Here is a 27,273-nt window from a genome sequence, read left to right on the forward strand (position 1 = left end):
ATGACCAGGAGGACGCAGAGGGCCTACGGCTTTGTGCCAGGAGCCGAGGTGACAGATGTTTCCCGCAGCAAAGCATTCAGAACTCAGTTGAAAAAGTGCGACAAGAAGAAAGTAGCACATCCAGTCACAAAACCGGTTTTTCTGGCATTTTCTTACTATCTCAGAGTGTGATCGGTGGCCCTGGGGACAAAACAGGCCTCCTCACTCAGCTGGGACTGATCGTCCACAGGCTAACCCCTGGCCACCAGCCGGTCCTCTGCCAAGGCTCTTGCTAAAGCCCCGTCCTGACTGTCCATCCTTCTCCCCTCCTTCCTGGTCCCTGGGGTGTCTCTGGTCCAGCAGCCCTGCTCCTCGCTTGCGTTCCTTCCTGCGATAACCCTGCCGTCTCTCCGGGAGCCCACATGGGCTCCTGGAGACCCTGGCGCCCCGTGTCTGCTGAGCACAGGGCGGGCACCCCATCCCTCCTCCAGGAGCTCCCGGCACACAGGACCGTGGCACTCAGCGTGGACACCTGGTCACTGTCCGGTACGAGGCTCGTCATGCTGCTGACACGACCCTGCCCCCACCTCCGTGCCTCCAGTAGGGAAAAGCTGGGACAAGGATTTCCTTAAATGCCCCAATTACACAGCTGTTCTCATTTGTTCTCCATAAAGATTATCCAGAAAGGCTCCACTTCCAGCTCCTAAAGGTGAGTCCAGCCAGGCCACACTCTGCCACCTTTGGGGTCACAGCTCCGTCCTCGGGGGCCACGCCCGGGAGACTGGGGCCACCCGAGGCTGTGTGTGTATCAATCAGCGTATTGGCTTCCGTGTGTTAGAAAGACAACCACAGGCCGAAAACGGGGGCACTTGGGCCAAGCCACCAAACCAAGGCTTCATACCTAACCTAACTGCACTTCCGGCCCCTTCCAGAAGCGTAGCCTTAACCAGCCAGTCAGGAATTTTCAGTCCCCATCGCTGAGGTAACCGGTCTCCTAGGTCCTCTCCATCCCTCCCACCCAAAGGGAGCTAAGACCCCGGGGGCCGTCCCGCCGAGGCCAGTGACCTTGCCGGGAACGATCCTTTCTTTTCTTTTGCTAATAACTTCCACCCTACCCCCCAGAAAACCCTTCCGTTTTGTAACTAATTGCTGCCGAATTCTCGAATCGCTTAATAAAGCCAATTAGCTCTTCAAATGTACTTAGCTGAATTTTGTACAGCCCCGGGGGCTGGGGGCGGGTGTGTAGTAGGGCACGTAACTACATCCAGAATCCGTGATTTTAGACCAGAGACTAGGTCTTTGGTAGAAAGAGCCAGAAAATCTACAAATTCTAGCTGTGCCATCTACGAGTTATTTGTGAGTCCAAACGGATCGCTGAGGCTTACGTAAGACTCCGTTTGCCCAGTGCGGAAACCAGAGATGATCATTTTTGCTCTCCTTCCCTCCCAAGCTTGTGAAGACAATCCAATTATTGTGAATTGAATATGGGCTCTTTTCTGATGTTGTTGAATCTAAAGCACTGTGAGCATGCGGGGTCTCTTTTTCTCGCCCTGAGGTAAAGGGAGACTCGGAGGGATGGGTGTACCTAGAGCCCCCGTCTAGTGCCAGGTTTTGTGACCGTGATGATGTCGTGTGGATGACTGCCCAACCCCCCAGAGAGAGCTTCTCGTCTATCGATCAATGGCAGCCACACATCTTTTTTCAAATACGGGATGTCTGAGAAAAGCAAAGCGTTTATTAAATAAACGCTCATAAATGTGTCTATAGACACTATCCAGAGTCTACCTATTTCTACGTGGCTCTTGTGACAAAGAATGCCATGGGGCTGGAACCTTCTGTGACCTCTGAAGACCAGTCAGGTCTGGCCTCAGGGGTGGAGGCCAGGGGGAGGCCACCGTGCCGTCCAGGAGCCGCCAGGTGAGGTCAGGAATGCCACTAGAGGCTATGGGGAGATGGGATGGGGATGGGGTAATAACCAGGAGAGGGGGTAAGGTGGACGAGCACGCAGGGGACACAGCAGAGTCCCCTGGGCCCTGGTGGATACCATTATCCTCCAAAGACTGGACCCCCGGACGCCCCTGAGCTGGGGACTTCCCTGGACAGAGGACAGGAGTATCCAGAGCCCCTGGCTCGGCGAAGGTCTGGAAGCAGGACAAGTTCGGAGACACCTGTCCTACCTCAGTGAACACCTGTCACACCTTTAGGCTCAAAGTCCTAGGAGTAGCTATTTGCCTACCTTCTGCCCTGATCTGTGAGCCAGCAACTGCCAAACCTTGTCACCTCTCACTATTGTTTTCACGGATCCCACTCCGCTAGATGAATGCAATTATGGTGTCACCTTTGCATCCTGGAACACCTGCCAGGAGGGAATAATGAAGCAGGTGACACCTGAGAGGGTTGCAGGGTCAGATGACAGTCCCCCTGGGAGCTAATGACTTTTGGACAATTTCCTAGGGGTGGAGGCAGGATGGGCTGCTGGGGGTCCCCTGGGGGGACGCCAGTGCACAGCGGGGAGGTCAAATCCCGCCCCAAAAGGCCGATGGGTCATTAACCCAATTAGCATGATAAGCTGGTATTTCTATATGGCTCAGAGCCAGGCTTTAAAGCCAATGAGATCCCCCTGAGGGGTGGGGCGTGCACTGCAATGGCCCAAGTGCCCCCTTTCCCAGGGAAATTGCACCCCAGGCTATCCAGGGCCACCGGACTCCATCCAAAGCGGGGTCTCCAAGTTTGGCTCCTCTGGCCTCCAGTCACTCAGAGTGGAGAACGACCCCATGGACGCCTGCTAGTGACGAGAGCGGGAGGTCTCTCTTTGGGGACGAAAGAAAATAAGCAGCTTCCTAGGAAATGTGGAACCCGGTTTCTTCAGCTCAGCCCTGCTCTCCAGGATTCAAGGTCCTTGGCCACTTGCTTCTGGGAACTTACTCACTTGCCTAGAAATACGCCCTCTCTGTTGTTCCTTGAAAACAAAGCACGGAAACATTAGAAAAATCCTTTCATTACCTGGTACAGTGCTTCACATGGACACAGCCACGGGGGACAAAAACGCCCGGGCTTGTAGCCACGAACAAAGAAGGATTCATCGACCCTTCTGAAAGAGACGCACACAGACCAGTGCACGCCTCCTTTTTTTTTTTTAATATTTTTATCTGGAAGATAAATATATTTTATCTGGAAGAAAAAGTTTACCTCAGGGGAGGAAAAACCAGTTGGGGACTGAACTTACTCAAACCGATCTGATAGCCACATCCATATTTTAAAAAGGAACCTCATGTGGGGCGCCTGGGGGGCTCAGTCCGTTGGGCGTCCGACTTCGGCTCAGGTCATGATGTCGCGGTCCGTGAGTTTGAGCCCCGCGTTGGGCTCTGTGCTGACGGGTCAGAGCCTGGAGCCTGCTTCGGATTCTGTGTCTCCCTCTCTCTCACCCTCCCCCGTTCATGCTCTGTCTCTAAATAAACGTTAAAAAATAAAAATAAAACGATACTGCAGTGGGGGCACCTAGGGGTTCAGTCGGTTGGGTGTCTGATTTCGGCTCAGGTCATGATCTCGCTGCTCGTGGGTTCGGGTCCCGCGTCGGGCTCTGTGCTGACAGCTCACAGCCGGGAGCCTGCCTCTGATTCTGTGTCTCCCTCTCTCTCTGCCTCTCCCCTGCTTGCTCGTCTCTCTGTCTCACTCTGAAATAAAAAACATTTTTAAAAATTTAGAAAAAAGGGGGAGCCTCATGCATAAGCACCCTGGCGGCCCCAGGAAGGACCCCTGGAGAAAGGGAACAGCCACCACTAAAGCGATTTCCGGGAATGGGCCCTCGTGTCACTGCAGCTCATTTGTGCTGTTTCTGCAGTTCCGAAGGCGGAGTACAGACAACACCCGGCTGGCCCCTCCAGGCGAGCAGACCCGCAGGAGAGAAAGTACCGGGGCTGGAGACCTGGCCCCCCCAAGCCTGCCCATTAAGAGATTGGAAAGGGGCAGCAGCACTTGCAGACGCCACGGGGTCCTGCCCTGGGTAGATGCGTCTTGAGCTCACGAACACTAAGGTTTCCTCAAATGCAGCATTTCCGGTGAGCTCAGCGCCAGGCCTGCTGATGGTGAGCTGGGGGCGTGTGGAAGGTGGGCCTGGGGGCAGCGGTGGACGGCAGGGGGGCGGCTGAGCCCTTCCACTGCGGGGCAAAGGGTGCAGCTTGTCGGGGAGGACACCACCGTGTCCCTGCGGTGTCCCCTGAGAGTTCCAGACCGTGACCCCACGCGTCCAGAGTCAGACCAACGCGTCTCTGCTGGTTCTGCTTTGGGCAGACTTGCTTTTCTGCGATCGAGAAGCATCTGCCCCGTCAGAGCCCATTGAGAGTCAGCGTCAAGGGGCCCATGGCTTACAATCAATCAGCAGATCGTCTGCTCCTGTGTCGGGTGTGTGTGTGTGTGTGTGTGGTGTGTATGTGACGAAGGAGGGCAGAGGTTGCTGTGGACTGGGGGTTGAGAAGCCTTCCCGAGGGCATTGGTGTTGAGCAGAAAGAGAAAGACGAGACGTAAGAACAGTTATTTTAGGCTGCGGCCACCGTGCGGTCTCTCCCTTGGAGAGGCCACCTTTAGGCGACAGGCTTGAGCGCCGGAATGTGGAGAGGGCCATGGTGAACGGCCACGGCGAACACCCAGCTAAATACAACCGGGCTCATCCGGCCACCGACCTCAAAGTATCCATAAGCCCTACCTGACCGATGGGTTACTTATACCCAGGCATAGTTGCCATAAAGGGAAGATCCCTCTTGTCCCCAAAGTTCCTCATCTTCCCCCTTTAAATACGGTCCCTCCTCTGCTGTCCTGCCCCCCAATCCCTTGCAGTCCCTCCTCTGCTGTCCTGCCCCCCAACCCCCTGCCGTCCCTCCTCTGCTGTCCTGCCCCCCAATCCCTTGCAGTCCCTCCTCTGCTGTCCTGCCCCCCAACCCCCTGCCGTCCCTCCTCTGCTGTCCTGCCCCCCAATCCCCTGCCGTCCCTCCTCTGCTGTCCTGCCCCCTAATCCCTTGCGGTGTGTTCAGTAAACTTCTGTCTCCTTGGTTCTACCTCAGGTGAACCTACGACCCCCTGGGCAAACCGGCTTCCACCCGACTGTCGCCCCACATCTGGGGACCCCCGTCCATGGAGACAGACACCACATGCCTCACGGGCGCTATTTGCCCCAAGCACATTTTCGCAGAGCCTCCTGGGATATGTTGGAACTCCAGAACAGCCTCCAGCAGTTAACCATTTCCAGGGAAGAAAAGAAGGCAAGAACGAGCAGCCACCATCAGGCCAGGAGGCTGCCTTAATGGCATCAGGGACGATCCATCAGCCCCCGCGCTGGTTCCAACGTGCAGACTGGCCCCACACGTTCTTGAGTTACCAGTGCAGGATCTAACCCCCCTCGAGCGCTCAGATCCCAGACCAGCGGGAGCCAGTGGGCTGATGGCCCCACACCCTGGCCAGCCCGGGGCTCCCATCATGGGGACCTGGACTCTGTCACCTTACGATGGCCTTTGCCCCAATTCCCGGCCGCACGCCCCGTGGGGCAAGCCCCTTCCTGCACATGCACCATCCTTAGCTGAGCACGTGCCCCCGTTTGTCGTTTGAGGAGACACTGTTCTGGGACAGTTCCCCCGTGTTCTCCTTCGCTTGTTCCAGGAACGGCCTTCCTTGTCCTATTCCTGGGCTTGGTTGTTGTGCCTTCTGGCTTGAGGAGGCGAACCCGGCTTCGGGTAACGGCCGGACTCGGCCGTGCTTCTCAGGAGGGGAGAGAGCGAGCCGGGCTGGCGCTGCTCTCTGGGAGATGTAGACGGGGGTAGTCCTGGGCGGCAGGAGCCGAGGATACCTCTGCAGAGGTGACCGGGGCCCAGCACGGGGTCTCCTCGCCTGTAGGGCGATGGTGCGGGGACCTTGGGCCTCTTGTGACAGTGGGGACACATAGGCAGCTCCTCTTACAGAGTAAGAGCTCCACGGTCACTAGCGAAGCCCTTAACGATACTGTTCACCATGCCTCGCAATATTGTTTTTTAGATATCGTAGAATACTCACGCAGTAGAATATTTTCTTCGGGCATTGGAGTAATTTATTCTTCCTCTCCTCTACAGACGCACAGATACCGGAGCCCCGGTGCCTTCCTTAAATGGGTGTAGGATGTTACATTGTGCAAAAGGCTCTCGGCACGAGATCACCCCGCACCAGGTGCCTCCCCAGGGGTTACCGACTTAACCCCTCTGCCCCATAATTTCCTCTTCTGGGACACCGGGTCGATGGTTTGTAAATGACGCGGTAAAGGTGAGGCCCCCCCAGTAAGCGCTGGCCAGCCTCCCAAGCCCGCCTCCGTCGCACGGGTTCTTGGCTTTACTTCAGATGTTTGCACGTAGGGCCGGTTGGCCTGGTTGATAGAAGATAGCCGCTCGAGCCTCAGAACGTGCCAAGGAGTGAAAAGCGAAGAAGACAGCTGGGCCACGTACGGGACAGATAAACAGACTGGGAATGGGCCCATATGCAATGTAGTGCGTCTCTGTTTTCCCCTTCTGCTTCCTTCCCGGCAGGATTTCCAGGCACACGGCACTCTGGGTACACGTAGCATCTTCCTGTGTTCTCTCCCGTGGCAGGTACAGTCGAAAACCTTGTACCCGGAGATTCCATGACCAGACCCCCTCACAGAGCTTGCGTATCTTAATTCCAAAAGAACATAAGGACTTTTTATTTTATTTTTTTTAATGTGTATTTCTGAGAGCAAGAGAGAGAGAGTGCGAGCAGGGGAGGGGCAGAGAGAGAGGGGGACACAGAATCTGAAGCAGGATCCAGGCTCCGAGCCGTCAGCACAGAGCCCAACACGGGGCTCGAACCCACGGACCTCAGGATCATGATCTGAGCTGAAGTCGGACGCTCAACCAACTGAGCCACCCAGGCGTCCCAAGGACTTTTTAAAAGATATTTTAAAGTATATAAAGTATACTTAAAGTGTATAAGACAAACGTATATCATATGAGAAATTGTCAGAGCGAGAAATAGACTTAAAAGAACCATGCCTTAGGGGCGCCTGGGTGGCGCAGTCGGTTAAGCGTCCGACTTCAGCCAGGTCACGATCTCGCGGTCTGTGAGTTCGAGCCCCGCGTCGGGCTCTGGGCCGATGGCTCGGAGCCTGGAGCCTGTTTCCGATTCTGTGTCTCCCTCTCTCTCTGCCCCTCCCCCGTTCATGCTCTGTCTCTCTCTGTCCCAAAAATAAATAAAAAACGTTGAAAAAAAAATTTAAAAAAAAAAAAAAAAAAAAAAAAAGAACCATGCCTTAGAAAAGTATTTCCTGGGCCGCCTGGGTGGCTTGGTCAGTTAAATATATGACTTTGGTTCAGGTCATGATCTCACAGCTCGTGAGTTCGAGCCCCCCATTGGGCTCTGTGCTGACAGCCTGGAGCCTGCTTGGGATCCTCTGTCCCCCTCTATCTCTGCCCTTCCCCTGTTGGCCTACCTCTCTCTCTCTCAAAATAAGGACACATTTTAAAAAAAAAGGAAAAGTGTTTCCCATACAGAACCTGTGAATCAATCGCATTTGTAGGAACGTGTAAGAGAGGAGCTACAGAATACCCTTAATATTTAGTGAGAAAGTGGTGAAAGATTGTATCACTCTTCCCCCCAAAATTAACTTTCCACGCCCACTCACTTGAAAATCACTTAAGGGCGCCTGGGTGGCTCAGTTGGCTGTGTCCAATTCTCGATTCCGGCTCAGGTCAGGATCTCACGGTTTGTGGGTTTGAGCCCTGAGTCTGGCTCCGTGCTGACAGTGCGGAGCCTGCTTGGGATTCTCTCTCTCCTCCTCTCTCTGCCCCTCTCCCACTCACACTATCGCCCACTCTCTCACATAAACATTTAAAATAAGCAAATAAAGAAATATTTAAAAGCAAATCACTTAAACTCCTATGGCATTAGTTATTTATTTATTTTGAGAGAGAGAGAGAGAGAGAGCACAGGAGAGTACAAGTGAGGGAGAGGGTCAGAGGGACAGAGACAGAACTTCAAGCCTGGACCACGCTCAGTGCGGAGCCCCACTCGGGCGGGACTCGATCCCGTGACCCTGGGATCATGACCCCAGCCCAAATCAAGAGTCTGACGCTCAACTGGCAGAGCCCCCCAGGTGCCCTCCCCCCCCCAAGACGTTATGTTTAATAAAAGTTTTATTTACCAGGATATTCTTGTTAACATCTGCAGGAAGGAAGGGAGCAAGGCTCCAGTGTCCTCAGCTTGTGCTTCTAGCCTTTTCTTGATAGTCTTTTCTTTTGTTCTCCTGCCAGAAGATGAAGAACAGGTTCCAACCACAGGTGCTGGGTCCAAGGTTCTGCCGAGTTCTAGAGTAGAGGGCCTCGCACCCCACCAGGAGGGATGCGGCCTCCCACTCCCGAGAGCAGACGGTGGTGCACCCAGCACAGCCCACAGGGGCCAAGAGGACTTCTAAGGACCACCCCGGGAACAGGATATGCTGGGACTCCAGGAAGCAGGAGAAGACCTGGGGGGATCTGGGGGCCCCTGTAATTCCTTCCTTCCTTCACTAGTTCAATAAATATGCGCTGCGCACCTCAGCGTGCCAACCTCTGTCCTGGGCCTTTGGGATGCGTTGTACACAGAACAGGCAAAGACTGCGGCCCCCGTGGACCTTATGTGCTGCGGGAGGGAGGTGTGCCCCAGAGAGAGACAGGGGACGTGGATTGCAAAGAGAACGAGGGACTCATCTGTATGGTTTATTATAAAGTGTAAGCGCTGTGGAGGGAAAGGAAGAGGGAAGGAAAGGAGGGAGGGACAGGGGATAATAGGAGGGGGTAGGGGAGAGTGAGGAGGGAGGGAAAGGGTTAGAGGAAGTAAAGGAAGGGGGAGGGAGGGGGAGAGTAAGTAGGAAGGGAGAGGGGTGAGGGGCAGGGGTGGGGAGGAGGAAGTAGGGGGAGTAGGGAGAGGGAGGGAGGGGGTAAATTGAGGAAGTTGGGAAGGGAGGTTGCCACACAAAATGGCAGGGGAGCCTCAGGGTCTGGGGGCCCCTGGGCAGGGTGGGGAGGGGGCTGGCTGGCTGGGACTGGAAAAGAGAGGGGCACCCTCTGAGCAGGGCCTGTGGGAAGTGAGGGGGTGACGTGTGGGGGTCGTCACAGGGGCAGGTCCAGAGGGAGCGGAAGAAGTCCCCATTGTAACTGCCATGTTGAATTGAAGGTGTCCCATTGGGGGCAGAGGCCGCAGGGTCTCCGTGTTGGGAGCTGAGGCAGAGACGGCTGGGCTGAGCTGGTGACTTCTGCTCACTGATGGGATACTTCAAGGCCACCTTCTTCAAGGTTCTGGGAGAGCCCCACAGGGCGGACCAAGTACCACTTGGAGCCGGCATCTCCTGGGCTTGAGGCCCGAGGACAGAGGGAAACCGGGGCAGGGGTGGCAGACAGTCAGGAGAAAAGAGACCGGAGGCGGGATGGTCAGCCCTGGATCAAATGCTACCGAGGGCTCAGGTCAGGCGGGAGCCCCCAGACTCCATTCTGGGGCGCCGAGCCAAAAATGATTTTCATAACCTTGACTGTCCTTCCCCGGGTTGTGCAAGCCCGTCCCCAGGGTCCACACGTGGTTTCCATCAAGGGACTCCATCAGGCTCAATGTCCCATGTGGTGACAACAGGTCCTCAAGGATAGGAACTTAGTTATTTAGCCTCCACCTTCAAGTACAAAATGCCCCGGCCCAAGGTTATCACCAAGAGCTGGAAAAATAAAAACACTGCAGCCGTCACTTGCCGGAAAGGCGAGTTCACCACCCAATGGCGACATTCGGAAATAGAAAGCAGCCAGCCTCCAGCCTTCCAGAACCAGTAGGGCAAGATTGTTTCCATTTCGTGACTGGAACGCTACTGTTCCCTGCCCTTGTAAAGTACAGATGCATTAGAGGATTTTCTTTCAAAACCAAACCCCCACTGTCCCAAGTGACCCAAGGGAGGGATGTCCAGGTGAGAGCCCCAGGTGCCCGGGTCTCTGGGAGTGGCCACTCTGGCCCCTTTCTCTGAATCAGGCAAGAGTATGGGTGGGCCTTTGCTGGAGATTGGATGGCTGAAGGGAGCAGCTGTGTACCTCGTAGGCTTGTCATTCAAATCCTGTGACTATGGTTTAAAAACGAATACTTGGGGCGCCTGGGTGGCTCAGTCGGTTAAGCGTCCGACTTCGGCTCAGGTCACGATCTCGTGGTCTGTGAGTTCGAGCCCCCCGTCGGGCTCTGTGCTGACAGCTCAGAGCCTGGAGCCTATTTCAGATTCTGTGTCTCCCTCTCTCTCTGACCCTCCCCCGTTCATGCTCTGTCTCTCTCTGTCTCAAAAATAAATAAACGTTAAAAAAAAATTAAAAAAATAAAAAAAAAAAAAAACGAATACTTGCCGTCCCGCTGTGTAAACAGGCCTCCGTCCTGCTCTTTGCAGGAAGCATAACTTTCCTGTGACTTTCTTGTTGGCTCTGGACTCGGCCCCCACCCACCTGAGGGGAAAGAGCCCCAACCTTCCAGAAAAACAGCAAACGAACCCCACCCACCATAACTGACCCAACCCAGCCCTGGTCAGCCAGGCTCCAACCCCACCCTCTTCTCCCAGGGCTTCCGGAAGGTGGCTCCTTCCACAGGACCAGGCCCGCACACGCCCAGAAGGGTACATTGAAAGAGTTTCTGGTAACCTTTTTTTTTTTTTTTTTTTTTTTAAAGTAAGCTCTATGCCCAACATGGGGCCTGAACTCATGACCCCGAGGCCAAGAGTTGTATGCTCTACCGACTGAGCCAGCGGGCTCCCCAAGTTTCTGGTAATTTTTCATAATGACATCACTGAAATCCTAGGTTTTTAAATTAAAAAAAATTTTTTAAATATGGTTTGGCCTATGTTTTCCTATCACCATCAATAACAATAACTGTAACGGGGCGCTCGGGTGGCTCCGTTGGGTACGCGTGTGACTTCGGCTCAGGTCGTGATCTCACTGCTTGTGAGTTCGAGCCCTGCGTCGGGCTCTGTGCTGACGCCTCAGAGCCTGGAGCCTGCTTCGGATTCTGTGTCTCCCTCTCTCTCTCTCTGCCCCTCCCCTGCTCATACTCTGTCTCTCTAAAATAAAAAAAAAACGTTAAAAAATTTTTTTAAATAAACAAAATAAAATAATAGCTAAAGTGCTTAAAATGTGCCAGCCCTGTGTGAGATGATTGGCATGTGTTGTGTCTTAATTTCCCAGTGTCCAACGAAATAGGCTTTATCTCCCCCCTCGCAGACGGGGAAGGCCACGTCAGGAGGCAAAACAGATTCAGAATTCAGTCCCAGTGTGACCAGGGTGGTGTCCCTCCCTCTTCAGATAACCTTCCCCACCCTCCCGGCCACCAGCCCCACCCGGCCCCGCCCCACCCAGGCCAGACTTAGGCCTCTTCCTCCACCTTCCCCCATTTCCCACCCGCCTCCCGCCCAATTAGGAGAGCTAGGTGAAACTTCCAGCAGTTTGGTTCTCCACCAGCCTCTTCTGTGTCAAGAATTCTTTCTCAACCGTCACACGACTCACGTCTTCTGGTCATATTGTCCACAGCTGTCCAGATTCAACCGCAAGCTCAACGCTACCCTAGGTCACTCTCGCTTGTACACCTCCCCTCCCCGCACCCCGTGCTGTCCTCCCCTCCCTCCCGCGGGAAGGACAGAATCTGGGACCGATCTCTTTTTACCTTGGGTGCGTTCTGCGCCTGTCTCCCGCCACTCGGTATTCGAGAGAGGAGCCCCTGTCGTGGGGCACACAGTGCAAACAATTTCCTGTGTACCTTTGGAATTCCCAAGTGCCTTTTTGAAATCACCCCACCCGGACGTTGGGGAACCCTTGTGGTCTGACGTCTCCAGCTCGAGGAACTCTCGTAGGTGTCTTCACCTCCGCCAGCTTCCTTCTCCCTGGACTTCTGCAAAGTCAAAGACAAGATCTGGTGGGTTTCCCTCGGTCGTAAATACTGCCTTTCGTGGCTCTCCCTCCCCGGCCCTTTTGCTCTGGGGTTGTAACAATTCCCCAAGTTACGAGAGTTATGTTGACCGGCTGATCTAGCACAACGGGCTTCAGCTCTCTCCTTTCTGCCTGCTGCTGTCCCTACTCAGCTTTTCATTTCTTCTCAAACATTATATCTGTTTCTCCGAAAAACTCTTCTTGGAGCTCCAAGTGCTCATTCTTTTCAAAACAGTAAAATCTCGGGGCGCCTGGGTGGCTCAGTCGGTTGAGCGTCCGACTTCGGCTCGGGTCACGATCTCGCAGTTCTTGAGCTGGTGCCCCGTGTCGGGCTCTGTGCTGACGGCCTCGAGCCTGCTTCACATTCTGTGTCTCCCTCTCTCTCCGCCCCTCCCCTGCTCATGCTCTGTCTCTCAAAAATAAACATTAAAAGAAATTTTTAAAAAATAACACAAAAAAAATAATAAACACAGTAAAATCTCTTCTTTCCTTCATGTAATAGGTTCTGAGACTTCCCTGAGGGGGAAACAATGTTAGCTCAAAATTAGCTCAGGAAGTATTGGCTCGATGGCCCTCTTTCAGCCAGACTCTCCTCGTGAGTCTGGGAGCTTCTCATTGTCTGCACACGTAAGCAAACGCTAAGACGGATGCATCTGGGGGGCTAGCCTGGACTCTCTCTGTAACCAGTGGGGGTCTCCAGGGGAGGGCGGAGAATGAACCTGGGGGTGGGGTGAGCTGACATGCTTCTCCTTGGAAATGGTGCAGAGATAGCATGGAGACAGGTGGGCAATGGCTAAGAGCGGCTGCCATTATGAGCCCAGCGGGTGGTCCTGAGCCCTTGACTCTGCAGGCAAAGGCTGCCGGCCACCCTGTGCGCAGCACTCCGATGGGATTTCTGATGTTTCTAATGAGTGCTCCCATAGCTGCTCCAGATCTGCCCACCCACCCTTCCAGCCTCCCTCTGCTGGTGGGACTCCAGGCATGTCTCTAAGAGGTCACAGGGAAACACCAGAGAAGCTCTTGGCAGGGGCCAGACAAGCTTGGGCCTTTCGGGGCTGCCCCAGCCTCCCTCCCCCTCCTTTTTGTTATGGGATCCCCACGTGACCTGCAGCCCTGTCCTCTCCCCTCTGGGTCCTGGCTGTTCACTAAGGGACCTGCCAGACCAGGAGTTGTACCCCCATCCCCCAGCAGGCAGCCCACAGGGGCAAGCAGGTCAGATGTTAGGCTTGGCTACTTTAGGTACAGGGAGGGCCCTGCCTCTTTGTGGTCTAGGGGACCACCTGCCTTCTCCTCCGACCCTGCCCGGACCACCCACCGTGGGCCGTCGTACCCTGAGCTTGTTGGTTGGGGATGGGGTTCTGTACCCCGACCTTGAGGGGGTGGTTTCCAGGCCACATTACTTCTCCTTCCAGCGGAGATGACCCAGATCTGACTGACACTGGGAGTGGGGGGGGGGGGGCAGAGACTCGCCTGCCTCTTCTCCGCACCTTCTTCCTTGTTTGTCTCCTTCACTGCCTCCCTTCTGCACCCCTATTCTGTGCTCCGACAAACTCATAAATCCACACAGAGGACAGTCCCGTTCTCCAAATGGCCCCTGTCCAAACAGATGCTCGAATTTGTCTTCCTCCAGACTTTCACCGGGAAAGGGACACAAAGAAGCTTTCAGAAGCTGACCAAAACAAATACGACACAGTAAAGAAGACGTCGTCTGTGGCCACCAACCCGCTTCTGATTCCGCCACTCAGGGACTCCACCTGCCTTGGTGTTAATATCAATGAATCGTGATGATGTAAAATTCCAAGTACGCAGGAGAGCTGTGAACTCCGGAAGGATGCTAACTGTGGCAAAGAGGATTCCCGCTCCCCCCCGCACTGTCCCCCCACCCAGCCTCACCTGTGGGATCCCAACCAAACCCCAGTCTCCAGAATGAGGACTGGAAGCGGTTCCCAGAACAATGGGAAGGACGGAGCCGCGTGGTTACAGAGAGGGAACGAGGCCATTCTGACCAAGCCCTGGAGCTGAGGAAGGCTGACAGCTCGGGTAGGCACCCCCCAGACCCCAGAAACACACAGCCCAGGGGCAGGTCTTAACATCCAAGACATTTTCGGGGAAGGTAAACGTTGACTGATCCCTACCTAGCGAGTACGCCCACATAGGTTGTTCTGTGCCGTTGACTCTCACGATGGTCAAATACACACCTGAGCAGAAAGAACCATCATTTCGTGAACCACAAAGAAAAAGATATGTTACCATTACCCCATGACATGAGGGTTTCTTATCACTTAGGGGTTTTGTTTTGTATCTTTGAAAGAGGTTTATAGTCCTACTTGGCCATTCCTGTGTGAACATAAAATATAGGTGAAATAGGGGCGCCTGGGTGGCTCAGTCGGTTAAGCGTCCGACTTCGGCTCAGGTCACGATCTCGCGGTCCGCGAGTTCGAGCCCCGCGTCGGGCTTTGGGCTGATGGCTCGGAGCCTGGAGCCTGCTTCCGATTCTGTGTTTCCCTCTCTCTCTGCCCCTCCCCCGTTCATGCTCTGTCTCTCTCTGTCTCAAAAATAAATAAACGTTAAAAAAAAAAATTTAAAAAAAAATATAGGTGAAATAGACTGGTGAGTTATTCCTTTCTTTAATTTTTTAAATGTTTATTCACTTATTTTGGGAGAGAGAGAGAAAGAGCTTGAGCAGGGGAGGGGCAGAGAGAGAGACAGAGAGAGACAGAGAGAGACAGAGAGTCCCAAGCAGGCTCCACGCTGTCAGCACAGAGCCCGACGCAGGGCTCGAACTCACGAACCGTGAGATCATCACCTGAGCTGAAACCGAGAGTCAGACACTTGACCTACCGAGCCACCCAGGTGCCCCAGGATAGTTGGTATTTAAAGGGAAGCCTGACGTGAGTCTTATTTCCTCCTGTGCTAAAATGTGCCTGATTCGTCCCTTTGAGAAGGGAACCTCGTCCAGGTAGAAGAACCCAGGCTTCGGCGGCTGGCGAAGGCTTCAGATCCAGCTCATCGTTGTCTGCTGGGATCTAAGGCAGATCCTCAACGCCCCCCACTGTGGCACGGGCACAGGACACCTGCCCCGGAGCGACAGAGGACGCAGTCAGTGCCCAGGACGCGGTGGGACCTCAGCGCCGCTGTCCTTCGCTGTCCCTCCGAAACGGGGACATCTGCCCTGCCTGCTTCTCACTGTGCAAGAGTCACATCGCTGCGAAAACTTAGCGGCAGTGAGTGGGCACTGAGCACACGGAAGGAGCCGCTGTGCACCTGTCTGGACAGCGCTGGTGAGTCCTACCCTCTCCACGCTAAATGCTAACTGCTCCCTCTCTGTGCCCCTTGTCCCCTCCTCATGGATTCTTGCAGCAGCCTTCTAATCGGTCCCTCTGTCTCTGGGCTCACCACCACCCATCTCTCCTCCACCTGAGCTGGAGTCGTGTTTCCAAAAAGAAAATGTATTTGTGGTGTGACCTTGCTAACCTGTCATCTCTGATGGAAGGGGCTATTTGTCCCAGGTGGCTCCAGCTCTGATGTGGTCAGTGGCACAAAGGACGGCTCAGCATGTCTGTTAAACGAGCCACGGGGATGCCGTCCGCAGGATCACCTGGCCCTCCTCACCTTCTGTACGCTCCCCGGGCCCGTGTTCTGGGGTCCTCTCCAGCTGGACCATCCTGTGGTCTCTCAGAAAGGTCACATGATAAGGAGCACAGGCTGTGAGGTCTTCAGAATCTGAATCCCAGTCCCACCACTCAGCAGTCAAATATCAACTCCGGGGGCGCCTGGGAGGCTCAGTTGGTTGAGCTGCTGACTCTTGATTTTGGCTCAGGTCACGATCCCAGGGGTGTGGGTGGGAGCCCCGTGTTGGGCTCTGCGCTGGGCCCGGAGCCTGCTTTAGATTTTCTCTCTCCCTCTGCCCCTCTCCTCTGCTCGCACGGTCCCTCAAAAAAAAAAAAAAAAAAGAAAGAAAGAAAGAAAGAAAAAGAAAAAAACCCACACAAAAAACATATCATCTCTGCCTCCGTATCTCATTTGTAAAATGAGAATAATCATGGTGCCTGCTAACACTTATTATTAGGAGTATATATTTCACTGAGAGGACTGGCATGTTTTCTACCAACCGATACTATTTTGAAATAAATCTCGTTTCATTCATAAATATTGCAGCATGTCTGATCTAAATAATATCTGTTAAACACACACACACACACACACACACACACACACACACACTCTCAATGCCATTACTCTAAAAATATGACTCTAAAATACTCTGAAAATATCAGTAATAGTTCCATAACATCATCCAACCAGTGTTCAATTTTCTCTAATTGTCTTACAAGTAACTTTTCCTTTTTGTTTAGTCATGAGCCAAAGAAGATCCCTGTGCTGCAAATGACTGATAAGGGTCTTGGGACTCTTTTGATCTATGACAAGACTTGGCAAACTTTCTGGAAAGGGTTAGATGGTAAACATGTTAGCCTTCGAAGCCACATGGTCCCTGTAGCAACTACTGAAACAGACACGGCTACGTTTCAATAAAGCTTTATTCACAAAAACAGGCAGCGGGGCTGAATTGGTCCCCCGATGTCATGTGCCAACCCGCGACGTAGAGGCTTAATCAGATTCGGGTTCGATTTTCCGGCGAGAACATTTCACTGGTAGCATTGTGGACTTCCACGAGGAAGCACGGAATGCTGGGTGGTCCCTCTGCTTTGTCTGTGAAGTTCTCAGCCAGGGATGCTCAGTGCCCAGATCCGTTACCCCCTTAAGGGCTGCTCAGTGACAGTGTTCCAAGCCCATCATCTTTCTTCTTCGTGTATCAGCTGCAAACCTTCTGTGAAGAGAAGTTTCCCCTCATCAATTATTTGGTTATACTGAGGTGTAGTTTGTACAGGAAAGTCAAGACAATAGATGCGTGATTCTTTTCCCTTCTCTGCCGGGGTTTTTTTTTTTTAACTTTATTTATTTATTTTTTGAGAGAGAGAGAGAGGAGAGAGATTGAGAGAGAGGCAGAGAGAGAGGGAGAAAAAGAATCCCAAGCAGGCTCCATGCTGTCAGCACAGAGCCCGACCCAGGGCTTGGTCCCATGAACCCTGAGGTCATGGCCTGAGCCAAAATCAAGAGTCAGATGCAGGGCGCCTGGGTGGCTCAGTCGGTTAAGAGTCCAACTCTCGGCTTCGGCTCAGGTCATGATCTCGTGGTCCCTGGGTTTGAGCCTTGCATCAGGCTCTGCGTGGACAGTGCATAGCCTCCTTGGGATTATCTCTCTCTCTCTCTCTCCCTTCCCCTGCTTGTGCTTTCTCTCTCAAAATAAATAAATAAACTTAAAAAAAAATCCCCCCCCCCCAAAAAAAAAAATAAAGGAGTTGGATGCTCAACCGACTGAGCCACCCAGGAGCCCCTCTCTGCCAGTTTTTGAAAATAACGCATTGGGTTCCTTAGCATGCTTCCAAAATAATCAATGTACTTTTTCAAAGAACATTGTGATCGAATAGGTTTCAAGATAATTGAAGTGTTTTGAGCCATTGCAGTTACCACTTCGGATGCTGTTTGAATCGTCCAGGCTCTGCCTTAGCTCTGGACAGAGCCTCCAGAGCCATTGATTACAGCCTTGCTTCCTGGTAAGACAAGACGCTCCAGGGTCACGATGCTCAGTTTCGTCCCCAGACCTGGGATCAGCCTTCTCTGGGGAGCCACCGTTTGCTTTACGGGGAGGGGGTGGGGGATGTGATATTTAGAAGCCCTAATGTAGGCACTACAGATGTTCATCGTATGTAGGCGTTTCCAGTAGACACAGCAAGGCTTCTTCTTCTTCTTTTTTTTTTTTTTTTAAGTTTTATCTATTTATTTTGAGAGAGAGAGAAAGTGTGAGCAAGGGAGGGACAGATAAAGAGAGAGAGAGAGAGTCCCAAGCAGGCTCCACACGGTCAGCACAGAGGCCGATGCAGGGCTTGAATTCACGAACCATGAGATCGTGACCTGAGCGGAAGTCAGATGCTTAATAACTGAGCCACCCAGGCGCCCCAAGGTTTATTTATTTACTTTTTTTTAAGTAAGAACGACCTCAGGAGTACCTACTGGAATTTCCAAATCAATTCAGGACCACAAGTCTCCAGATCTCTTCAGTCGGACACCTTATTCCCTTTCTCCCATGCTCTATTTCCTGGTTTACCCGGGGAGCTTTTAAAACCAGCCGTTCCTAGGGGCGCCTGGGTGGCTCAGTCGGTTAAGCGGCCGACTTCGGCTCAGGTCATGATCTCGCGGTCCGTGAGTTCGAGCCCCACCTCGGGCTCTGTGCCGACAGCTCAGAGCCTGGAGCCTGTTTCAGATTCTGTGCCTCCCTCTCTCTCTGCCCCTCCCCCGTTCATGCTCTGTCTCTCTCTGCCTCAAAAATAAATAAACGTTAAAAAAAAAAAAAAAATTTAAAACGAGCCGTTCCAGAGGCCGGCCCCAAACCAACTGCCAGGTGGGATCCCGCAGGTGCCTCACGGAGCAGCCAGGCTTGGTGCCCAGGAACCAGTGCTCGGGGCCGCCCGGGGGGCTGGGTAGGAATAAAGCTGGAGACCTGTCTACAAGCCCGTCCATCCAGGAGTGAAGCTCTGTTAGGGTAAGGAGTGCAAGGAGGTAGAAATAGAGATAAGGAGGCAGACAGCACCTTCCAGAAGGGTGGCTGCACGGGGAAGGAGATAAGCCAGCAGCCTTCACAAGTGGGGTCAAGATGGGTTTTACCAAAAGGGAAGTGGGGGCTGTCTGCATGTTTGTAAGTTTCTGAGAAGGAACCATGAGGCAGACAGAAAAGGAAACCACAGGATACTAAAGAGATGAGCTGATAAGATTCCCCTGGGCTGTAGGGGGTTGGCGTCTTGCTCCGTCTGGGAGGCCCTGGGAGAGACACAGGAAAGGGCCCTCTGATTCTCCGAGTATGGTCTGACCCTTTCAGAGGGTCCTTCAGCTCAGCGCTATTTTCATGATGACGGTAAAGTGTTACTCGTCTTTTTCACTTTCCTTCGGTTCTGCGGGCTGGGTGGAATTTTCCAGAGGTTTCCGAATGGACGGAACGCAGAAGCGTATATGAGAATCCAGCTGCCTCCCGTTAAGCCAGATACAGAGACTTGCAAAAATGCAAAATAATCATTCTTCTCACTTTTTGAAAAAGTTAGTTTTCGTTAAAATGGTATTTGATGGGGGCACCTTGGGTGGCTCCGTCGGTAAAAGTGTCCGACTTCGGCTCAGGTCATGATCTCAGAGTCCGTGGGTTCGAGCCCCGCGTGGGGCTCTGTGATGACAGCTCAGAGCCTGGAGCCCGCTTCGGATTCTGTGTCTCCCTCTCTCTCTGTCCCTCCCCTGCTCACACTGTCTCTCTCTCTCTCTCTCTCAAAAATAAATATAAAAAAAAATTAAAATGTTATTTTATGTTGTTGTATAATGGGTTTGTTACATTATTTTTTAAGTGCATTATTACATATTGTTAACATTTGTTTTATTTCCTAATTTGGTAACTATTGATAGGTATGATCTACATAAACACAAGTTCCTGGGGCGCCTGCCTGGCTCAGTCCGGGGAGCGTGCCACTCCTGATCTCCGGGTTGTGAGTTCGAGCCCCACAACTCGAGATGGTCCAGAGATTACTTAAAAAATAAAAATAAAATCTTAAAAGATTTTATTTTTAAGCAATCTCTACACCCAGTGTGGGGCTCGAACTCACAACCCCCAGGTCAAGAGTCGTATGCTCCACTGACTGAGCCAGCCAGGCGCCCCTAGGGTCCTTAGTTTTTAAGGGAGTAAGAGGGTCCTCAGACCCAAAAGTGTGAGAATTGTTGGTATAGAAGGAGCTCAGAGTTAGTGCTAAGAACCAATGAACGTCAACAAACACATCGGTGACAATCTTCGTGACCAAGCAACACGTATTCCTGGAAGGAATCCTTGGTGGGCTCCTTGGGCAGGAGGGCAAGACCCTTTCTCACCCTCAGCTGTGCCAGACATTTCTGGTTGAGGACGTTTGCTCTTTGCAAGGAGGGGTGGGCCAGTCTCACTCGTAGGCCTCGGTTTCCCCATGTGGACCCAGAAAGTGTGGCCGAAATGGTGTCTCTTACAGAGATTCTTGGGGAATGCTGGGGTGCTGCAGGGGTGTGAGGGGTCCACCTTCTCCCTGCCGCTCACCAATGCTTTGGGACACAGCTTCTTTCTTAGAGAAGGGCTTCGGGGAGTGTATAAAGAACCCCTAATTAGCTCCAGAATGACAGGCCTGCCACATAAGGTTCCAGGGAGAACACCTGGGAGGTAAAACTATTGTTTCCCAGACCCAGGCTGCACCCTCGTTGTGAGTAGGGGTCGGGTCCAGAACTGCAAGACCATTCGTAACAGAGACGGCCATGGGGACAGTCATCAGATGCCGTCACTTCAGCCCTATTCGTTTCTGAGAAGACAGCTCCAGCGTCCATGAAAACTACATGAGGTCCCCTGTGATCAGATCTTAATGCGTCTGTTTCCCCGTAAACTTAAACTGGCGTTTTCAAAGTGAAAAGCTCATGAATGCTCACACTAGGCGGGGGCCCGAGTCCCACAAAGGACACACCTTAATTAGACTTGATTTTCAAAATTTTCCCTGATGGTTTTTAATTATGAGAGCAAATGTCTCTGATGTTGAACTTCCAGTCAGGTAGCCCCTATGCCAACGTTCTTAATAAATTGCATGTGCTTTTTTTTTTCCCCCCAAGGTTGTGTTCTTCCGACAACTGTCTGCACTTCTGTTTGGACCCCCTCAAGACTGGACACCAAGGAGTATAAATAATCATTCTTTAAAAATTATACTTCGTCTACAACCTTGAATTCGAAATGTGAATATATGAATATAATAGCTCTGGAATTACTATGCAGATTTATGGGGATATCAATTTAGGTTATATCACAGGCCCTACTAGGCCTTTCTTTTTTGAGGCTGGGGATTTGTTAAAGTTGGGATACAGTCTGGGGAAAATGTGATTTTTATACGCACAACCGAAGATCTCTGACATATGGGTCTCTTGCAGAGCGAGACCTGATTCTAAAATCGAGAAGACAGGAATAAAAATCAAATCTTGGATAGAAGTAGCTGGAAATTACAGCGAGGAGCGAAGCTTTGCTCCAACCTTCCCACTGTTTGAAGACGGGCTTGTTTGTTTTCTAAAACAGCCAGCATATTTCAGCTGGAGGAGGTAGAAAAGATTCGCCTGCTCCTTGTTTCAGTGGAAATCAATGGACCTTAGTTTGTGTAACTGTTACCCCCCCCCCCCCCACCCCGCGTTTAGTACCTAGAATAAAATAACCCTCGTTGCTAGCACTGCTGAGCCCCTTCTTTGGTCTTGGTGTCTGCGGCTAAACAAGTATTAATTAGATAATCCGCCGGGAGCTGGCGGAGGGGGAAGCGGAGGGTTGAAAGGCAACGTGCAGCCTTGGCGGCCCTGATTTTTGCATCGTGACTGCAACTCGCTTGGTGGACTGAGGGAGTCCTGGGGGAGGTGAGGGAGCAGCTCCCGCCAGCTTCCCATCTGCATTACGGACAAGCGTGGGGCGGAGAAGCCCAAGCTCAAAGCCAGAAGCGGACACCACCTCCCGGGCGGTGACGGTGGGCGCCAGGGGGAGCCGAGGCTCGGGCAGCCAGCAGAGGCATCCAAGCCCCATCCCCTCCACCCCCAAGATTCCTAGGGAGAAGTCTCCAAAGCTCTCGCGTCCTCCCTGCCTCCCCCACCCCCGCCTCCACTCAGATTTCTTCCAAATCTGCCGGGGGGCCGAAGTGGGGACAAGGAAGCGGGAGTGAGCAGGCATGGGGGTGGGGATGGGGGTGGGTGTTCAGCGCACGGAAAATGCCCAGAGAGGCAGCCAGACTCCGCCGGGCTGAAGTGCGGCGGGGAGGAACTTGGCGAGGGGAGGCGCTGACTCCTGGTGACGCTCGCGGCTCTTTGACGATTCCCCACTCTCCTCTCTGACCCTCCACTCACCCCCGCCCCCCGCCCCTGCGGGGCCCCCTCGCGCGCGGGGTCCCGGGGCCAGTTCAGGCCCTTGCTGCCCCTTTAAGGGTTCCCGAAACTTTCCCCCTGGTATCAGATGAGCCTCGTCACATCCGTTGGCCGTAGCAGCGGGGCGCGTTCCGAGGAAATTCGGGACTCGAGTTTCCCGGGGAAGAGGCGCGGCCCGAGACGAGCGAGGGCGGGCGGGGCGCGCCCGGGGCGCTCCCGCGGACCCCGCGCTCCGCCGTGACCTTGGCCGCGGGGGAGGGGCCCGGCCCCTGCGGGGCAGCCGCCGCCCGCCAGAGGGGGCAGCGGCGACCAACTTGCTCAAGTTGGCGGCGCGGGCTGGGGCGGCTCCGGCTCCGGCGCCTCCTCCCGCTCCTGCAGTCCTCCTCCCGCGGTGCTCCTCCCAGCCGCCGCCGCCGCCGTCGCCGCCCGCCCGCCCCGTGCGCGCCCGGCCCTGCCCGCAGCCCCGCGCCGAACCTCCGAGCCGCCGCCGCCGCCGCCACCGCCGGACGGGACGGGCCGGGCCGGGCCGCGCGCGCCCCCCGGGCCCCGCCGCGGGCATGGGCGCGCAGGCCCGGGCGCTGCTGCTGCCGCTGCTGGCCCACTGGCTCCTGCGCGCAGCCCCGGCGCCGGCCCCCGCACCCCTCACGCTGCCCCTCCGCGTGGCCGCGCCCACCCCCGGGCCCGGGACCCCCGCCGCGCCCCGCGCCGCGCCCCGAGCCGACGGCCTGGCGCTCGCCCTGGAGCCCGCCGGCGGCGCGGCCAACTTCTTGGCCATGGTGGACAACCTGCAGGGGGACTCCGGCCGCGGCTACTACCTGGAGATGCTGATCGGGACCCCCCCGCAGAAGGTAGGTTGGTGGGCGCTCGCCCGCTCCCCACCGCCCCTGCGGCCCCCCAGGCTGCAGCCGCGGGTTTCCCGGGGGGCCGGTAGGGGGGGTGGGGCGGGGGGCGCCCGGCGGTGCCCGCGCGCGGCTTAGGGTCGCCCCCGACCACACGCCGGCAGGGCAGAGCTGGGGGGCGGGGCGGGACGCCGAGGGGCCCCCGCCGGGCCGGGAGCGGGGCGCGCGCCCTGGGGACGCGGGGCGGCCGGGCGTCCTGCCCCGGGGCGCTGCCGAGGGCGTGCGCGAGTGTTTCAGAACTTGTGCGTCCTCCGCCCCGAGCCGCCGGGCGGCGAGCGCCTCTAAGGGGCAGCCCTCCTGGCGAGCGGGGAGCCGGCGCCGTGGGCCTCGGGCGCGATGCCGAGGCCGCCAAGGGGCTCGCTTCGGGTTCCTCTTCTGCTCCCCACGATCCCCCCACCCCCATGCTGTCTCATGGCCACGGGAGCCCGTGGCCGGCCCCGGCGGCGCAGCGCCCGGGGAGAAGGATGTGTGCGTGCGCCCGGCGGAGGGGGCCGCGTGGCCGCGTCCCTCTCCCGGAGTTGGCTCGTCGGCGTGCTCTCGCCGGTCCGGCCGCCCAGCCGCTCTGCACCGAGCCCGGCGTCCGCACACGTGGCTGCCGAATGTATGAAAACGCAGTCCGGCGCCTGCGGAGCACACGGGGGCTGAGCCAGGCTGCCGGGGACCGAGTGGCCTCCCGAGGACAAAATAAAAATAAAACCAAGCGGCATTCTTTTTCTCTTAATCTGATTTTCATTTATTAGCACTTTTTTTTTTTTTTTTTTTTTGGTAACGAGAACCCAGTGGCCTCAGGCTCGGTAATCTGAAGAACAGGAAAATTTCAGGAGTCGAGTTGGCTCTCCTCCTCCTAACACATTACCTAATCCAAGTGTGATGTGAAGTCAGGTTTTTCTTATCAATTGAGTACAGTCTCAAGATACTTTATTTTTATTTTTAACGTTGTCATTTGGGTTTTAATTCAGCTATGATTCCCCCATAAATAGAACGTACTCATGACTTGGGTGTAATTCTAATTAAATTATTCAAGACTTTTCTGAAGAGGAAAGATGCGCCATGCTAATTCTTTTAAAAAAAGAAACTCTGCAGAATAACTTCTATACTTGCTTAATTAGTTTAAAAAAAAAACAACACAACAAAACCCTTCGGAAATGTGTTCAGCTCAAAACTTTGACTCTGCTTTTTGCCTTCCGTCTAAGTGGTGGCTCCCGGGGTGGATGGTGGGGAGGGAGGAGGGGGAAGGAGTCAGCTGAGGAAGCTTAACTTGACCGCAGAGGCTGGTGCTGGTCAAAGCCGCCACGTGAATACTCCAGCTGGTAGTGGGAACTTTGTACTTTTCTGCCTTCCCAAGATTTCTCAAGATGTTGACGATCAACCTCTTTTGTGGCCTAAGGATGATGTTTTGGGACCGGAAATGACTCTCCCCTTGGGAATGTGTGCCTTGAGGGCAAGAGCTCCTGTTAATTTTTTGAGTGGAAAGGAATTCTTTGTACTGAAGAAAAGATGAGGGCAGTTTGGGTGCTGTGATAAAAGGGGGTTTGAAGTCTGCCTCCCGCCAGAGAGAAAGGGGATGGGGGGGAAAAAAAGTCTCAAGAAAAGCTTAAAAAAAAAAAAAAAAAAAAAGCTTTCTCTGGGGCTCTCACAACAAAAACTTTCATAAATGATAGCTTTTCTTTATTAATTAATGCAGTGACCTTTCCTTTATTTTATTATTTTTTTAAGTAAGCTCTGGGTCCAACGTGAGCCTTGCACTCACAACCCCGAGATCAAGAGTCGCATGCTCTACAGGCTGAGCCAGCTAGGCGCCCCAGTGACCTTTACTTTAAAATGATGAAGTTTAAATAACAGGAATGTATTCAATGCCTCGTGTTTGTATCCTTACCTTGGCCAAGGGAGTAGTTCATTCAAGGTTATGTCTCAGTTAAAGATTAGCATGTTTCCAGGGAAGGCTGTTTTTAACAATCCAGATTTAATTTTTACATTTGACGGGGAATGAAATATTCTGTTCCTCCTTCTTGGCCTGATTTAGTAATAAGCTGTTTTATAGCAACATCCGTGTGTACGATCTTTCCAAATGCCTACTATAGGTGTTAGTGACAAGTGCACTGGGATTCATTTCTTCCCTGTCTCCTCCCGAAATGTCTCTGGCCACCAGCAGGGTGTTTGCAGCAGGCCCTGGGGTGACTTCTGAACTTGGAGTGAGGTTTCCTGCTCTATTAATGGCCAAGAGTTATGCATTTATTCTCTGCTGATTCTCCTAAGCCTAAAATAAAACTTGCTTAGGTGGAGAGAAAAATGAAATTGTAAATTCAAGCATTAAATAACCAAGAATTTTTGGAGAAGTAACAGTCGCAGATCGTTCGGAGGGCTCCCCTCGTGGCAAGCAGCCTGCTGCGTGTCTCACGGGTGCTCTCCTTGGGGGTTCTCACAACCACCTCCCAGTTCTGATACCCATTTAGGGGATGGGACAACAAACCTGAGGAAGTTGAATGGCTGGCCCAGGGGACAGGACAAGAAAGAGAGCCAGAAATCGGGCCCAGGTGGCTGGAGTCCAGAAGCCGAGTTCCGAACCACCGGGCCCCTGCCTACCTGCTCCCTTTCCTTCCCGCCTCCTTTATTTTACTTTTCCCTTTTTAAAGTTTGTTTATTTTTGAGAGAGAGCAGGGGAGGGGCAAAGAGGGAGGGAGAGAGAGAGACAGAGAGAGAGAGAGACAGAGACAGAGAGAATCCCAAGAGGGCTCTGTGCTGTCAGCACAGAGCCCAACTCGGGGCTCAAACTCACAAACCGTGAGATCCTGACCTGAGCCGAAAAAGCAAGAGCCAGACGCTCAACAGACAGAGGCACCCAGGCACCCCTCCGTTTCCCTTTAAAAAGAAAAATTTGGCCTCCAAGTACCCTCCCTGTCCAGCCAGAGCTCCCTGGACCCTAAACCTAAACCCTCTCCCAAGGGAGAGCCAACTGTCGGACATGCGCACACGTGCTCGGTCCCCGCATGCCTTGATCAAGAACTGGGGGGGGGAGGGGGGGGGTCTGTCGTTCTGCCTGACGCTCTTCAAGACATCACGGGCATCTGCCCCGAAGCCCGTGGGAGAGCAGGACCACGTGGGCATGGGGATGCGGGCCAGGTGTTGGACACCATCATGTGACCTCGTTCGAACAGTAGAGAACCCGCCTCTGCTCGAACCATACCGTTTGGTCGTATTAATAATAATGGCGTGCTAAAATGATGGTAATTATAGCAATTTCCATTATTTAAACAAGAAAAAGGCTTCCATGCTGACACGATAAAGCCACTGGAGATGCTAGGGGGTCTGCAGCTCTGTACCTGGTAATGGCCTCAGAAGGCCTCCGGGGTTTCTGTTGAAGGATTGTTCTGTCCTCTCTCCACCAATAGGGATGAAACAGACAGAAATACGATCTTCATACTTAACCATTCGAATGTAAAGAGCTACAAAATTATTTTGGGGACACCCATTTTAATCACGGCATGTTGGCTTATCACTTCTTAGTACACAATTGTTTGGAAGACTTTGGATTGAAAATATGTGCCAAGGATATGCAGTTTAGGAGTTTGTCTTTTTTAGAACAAGCAATCCAGTGTCCCTGAATTACATTAAGCCTCACTGCAGGCAAGGCTGGAAAAAGGGATGGGCACCGAGAATAAGTGTTGTTGTTTTTTTTAATGTTTATTTTTTAGAGAGAGAGAGAGAGAGAGAGAGCATGTGTTTGTGCGTGCAGAGAATAGGGCAAAGAGAGAGAGAGAGAGACAGAAATCCAAGCAGGCTCTGAGCTGTCAGCATAGAGCCTGATGCGGGGTTCAAACCCACAAACCGGGAGATCATGACCTGAGCCGAAATGAAGAGTCGGACGCTTAACCCACTGAGCCGCCCCGGCGTCCCCCGAGAATACATTTGCTGGAACACAATGACATGGTAAATATTACGGACAATGACGTGTCTGGGGTTAAAAGAACAAGAAAGTCAAGGCTAGGTTCCCACCAGCTTCTGTGAGTGAAAGGTGCCAGCTCCTGAGCTCCAGAGAAAGAATTATGATCCAAGTCCTCCTGCGGAAGATGGAAAGGCCAGGCCGAGACATCTGCGCAAAGCACCTTAGAGGGACCGTCTGAGAAGTCGCTAGCAACTGTTAATATTAATAGCCAACCTTTATTTCAGGCTCACTGGATGTTGGGCCCCACGCTAAGCATTTTGCACAGGTCACCTCCTCTAATCCTGCAAACAGCCCTGCGAAGGGCGGGTAAGTGACTTGACTTAGTAGTTTTCAGATGGAGAGAGCGAGATCCCGAGAGGCCCAGCAATCTGTCCGTGGTCCCACTGGTGAGAGGCCCAGCTGGGGTATCGATCCGTGGGGTCTGCCCAGCTCCCCGGGCCACTACCCCTCTTTTGCATCTGGACTTTCAAAAAAAATACCCATTTTAATTTACCCGTGGATGACCTGGGTTTTGCGGGGA

General features: G+C 53.6%; 1 protein-coding gene across 2 annotated transcripts in view; it reads left to right on the plus strand.

The window, feature by feature from the left end:
* The first annotated feature begins 22,038 nt into the window (after positions 1–22,038).
* Positions 22,039–27,273, plus strand: part of BACE2 (beta-secretase 2) — a 91,772-nt gene continuing 86,537 nt past the window's right edge. The window contains exon 1 of one of the 2 annotated variants that reach the window (XM_058732061.1): positions 22,039–22,759. In XM_058732061.1, the coding sequence (XP_058588044.1) occupies positions 22,469–22,759 (291 nt within the window). In that variant the 5' untranslated portion in view covers positions 22,039–22,468. The remainder of the gene's footprint in view (positions 22,760–27,273) is intronic. The other variant, XM_058732059.1, reaches the window with a different exon arrangement.

This window comes from Neofelis nebulosa, chromosome 5 (genome assembly GCF_028018385.1).
Source record: "Neofelis nebulosa isolate mNeoNeb1 chromosome 5, mNeoNeb1.pri, whole genome shotgun sequence".
NCBI classification, from domain to species: Eukaryota; Metazoa; Chordata; class Mammalia; order Carnivora; family Felidae; genus Neofelis; species Neofelis nebulosa.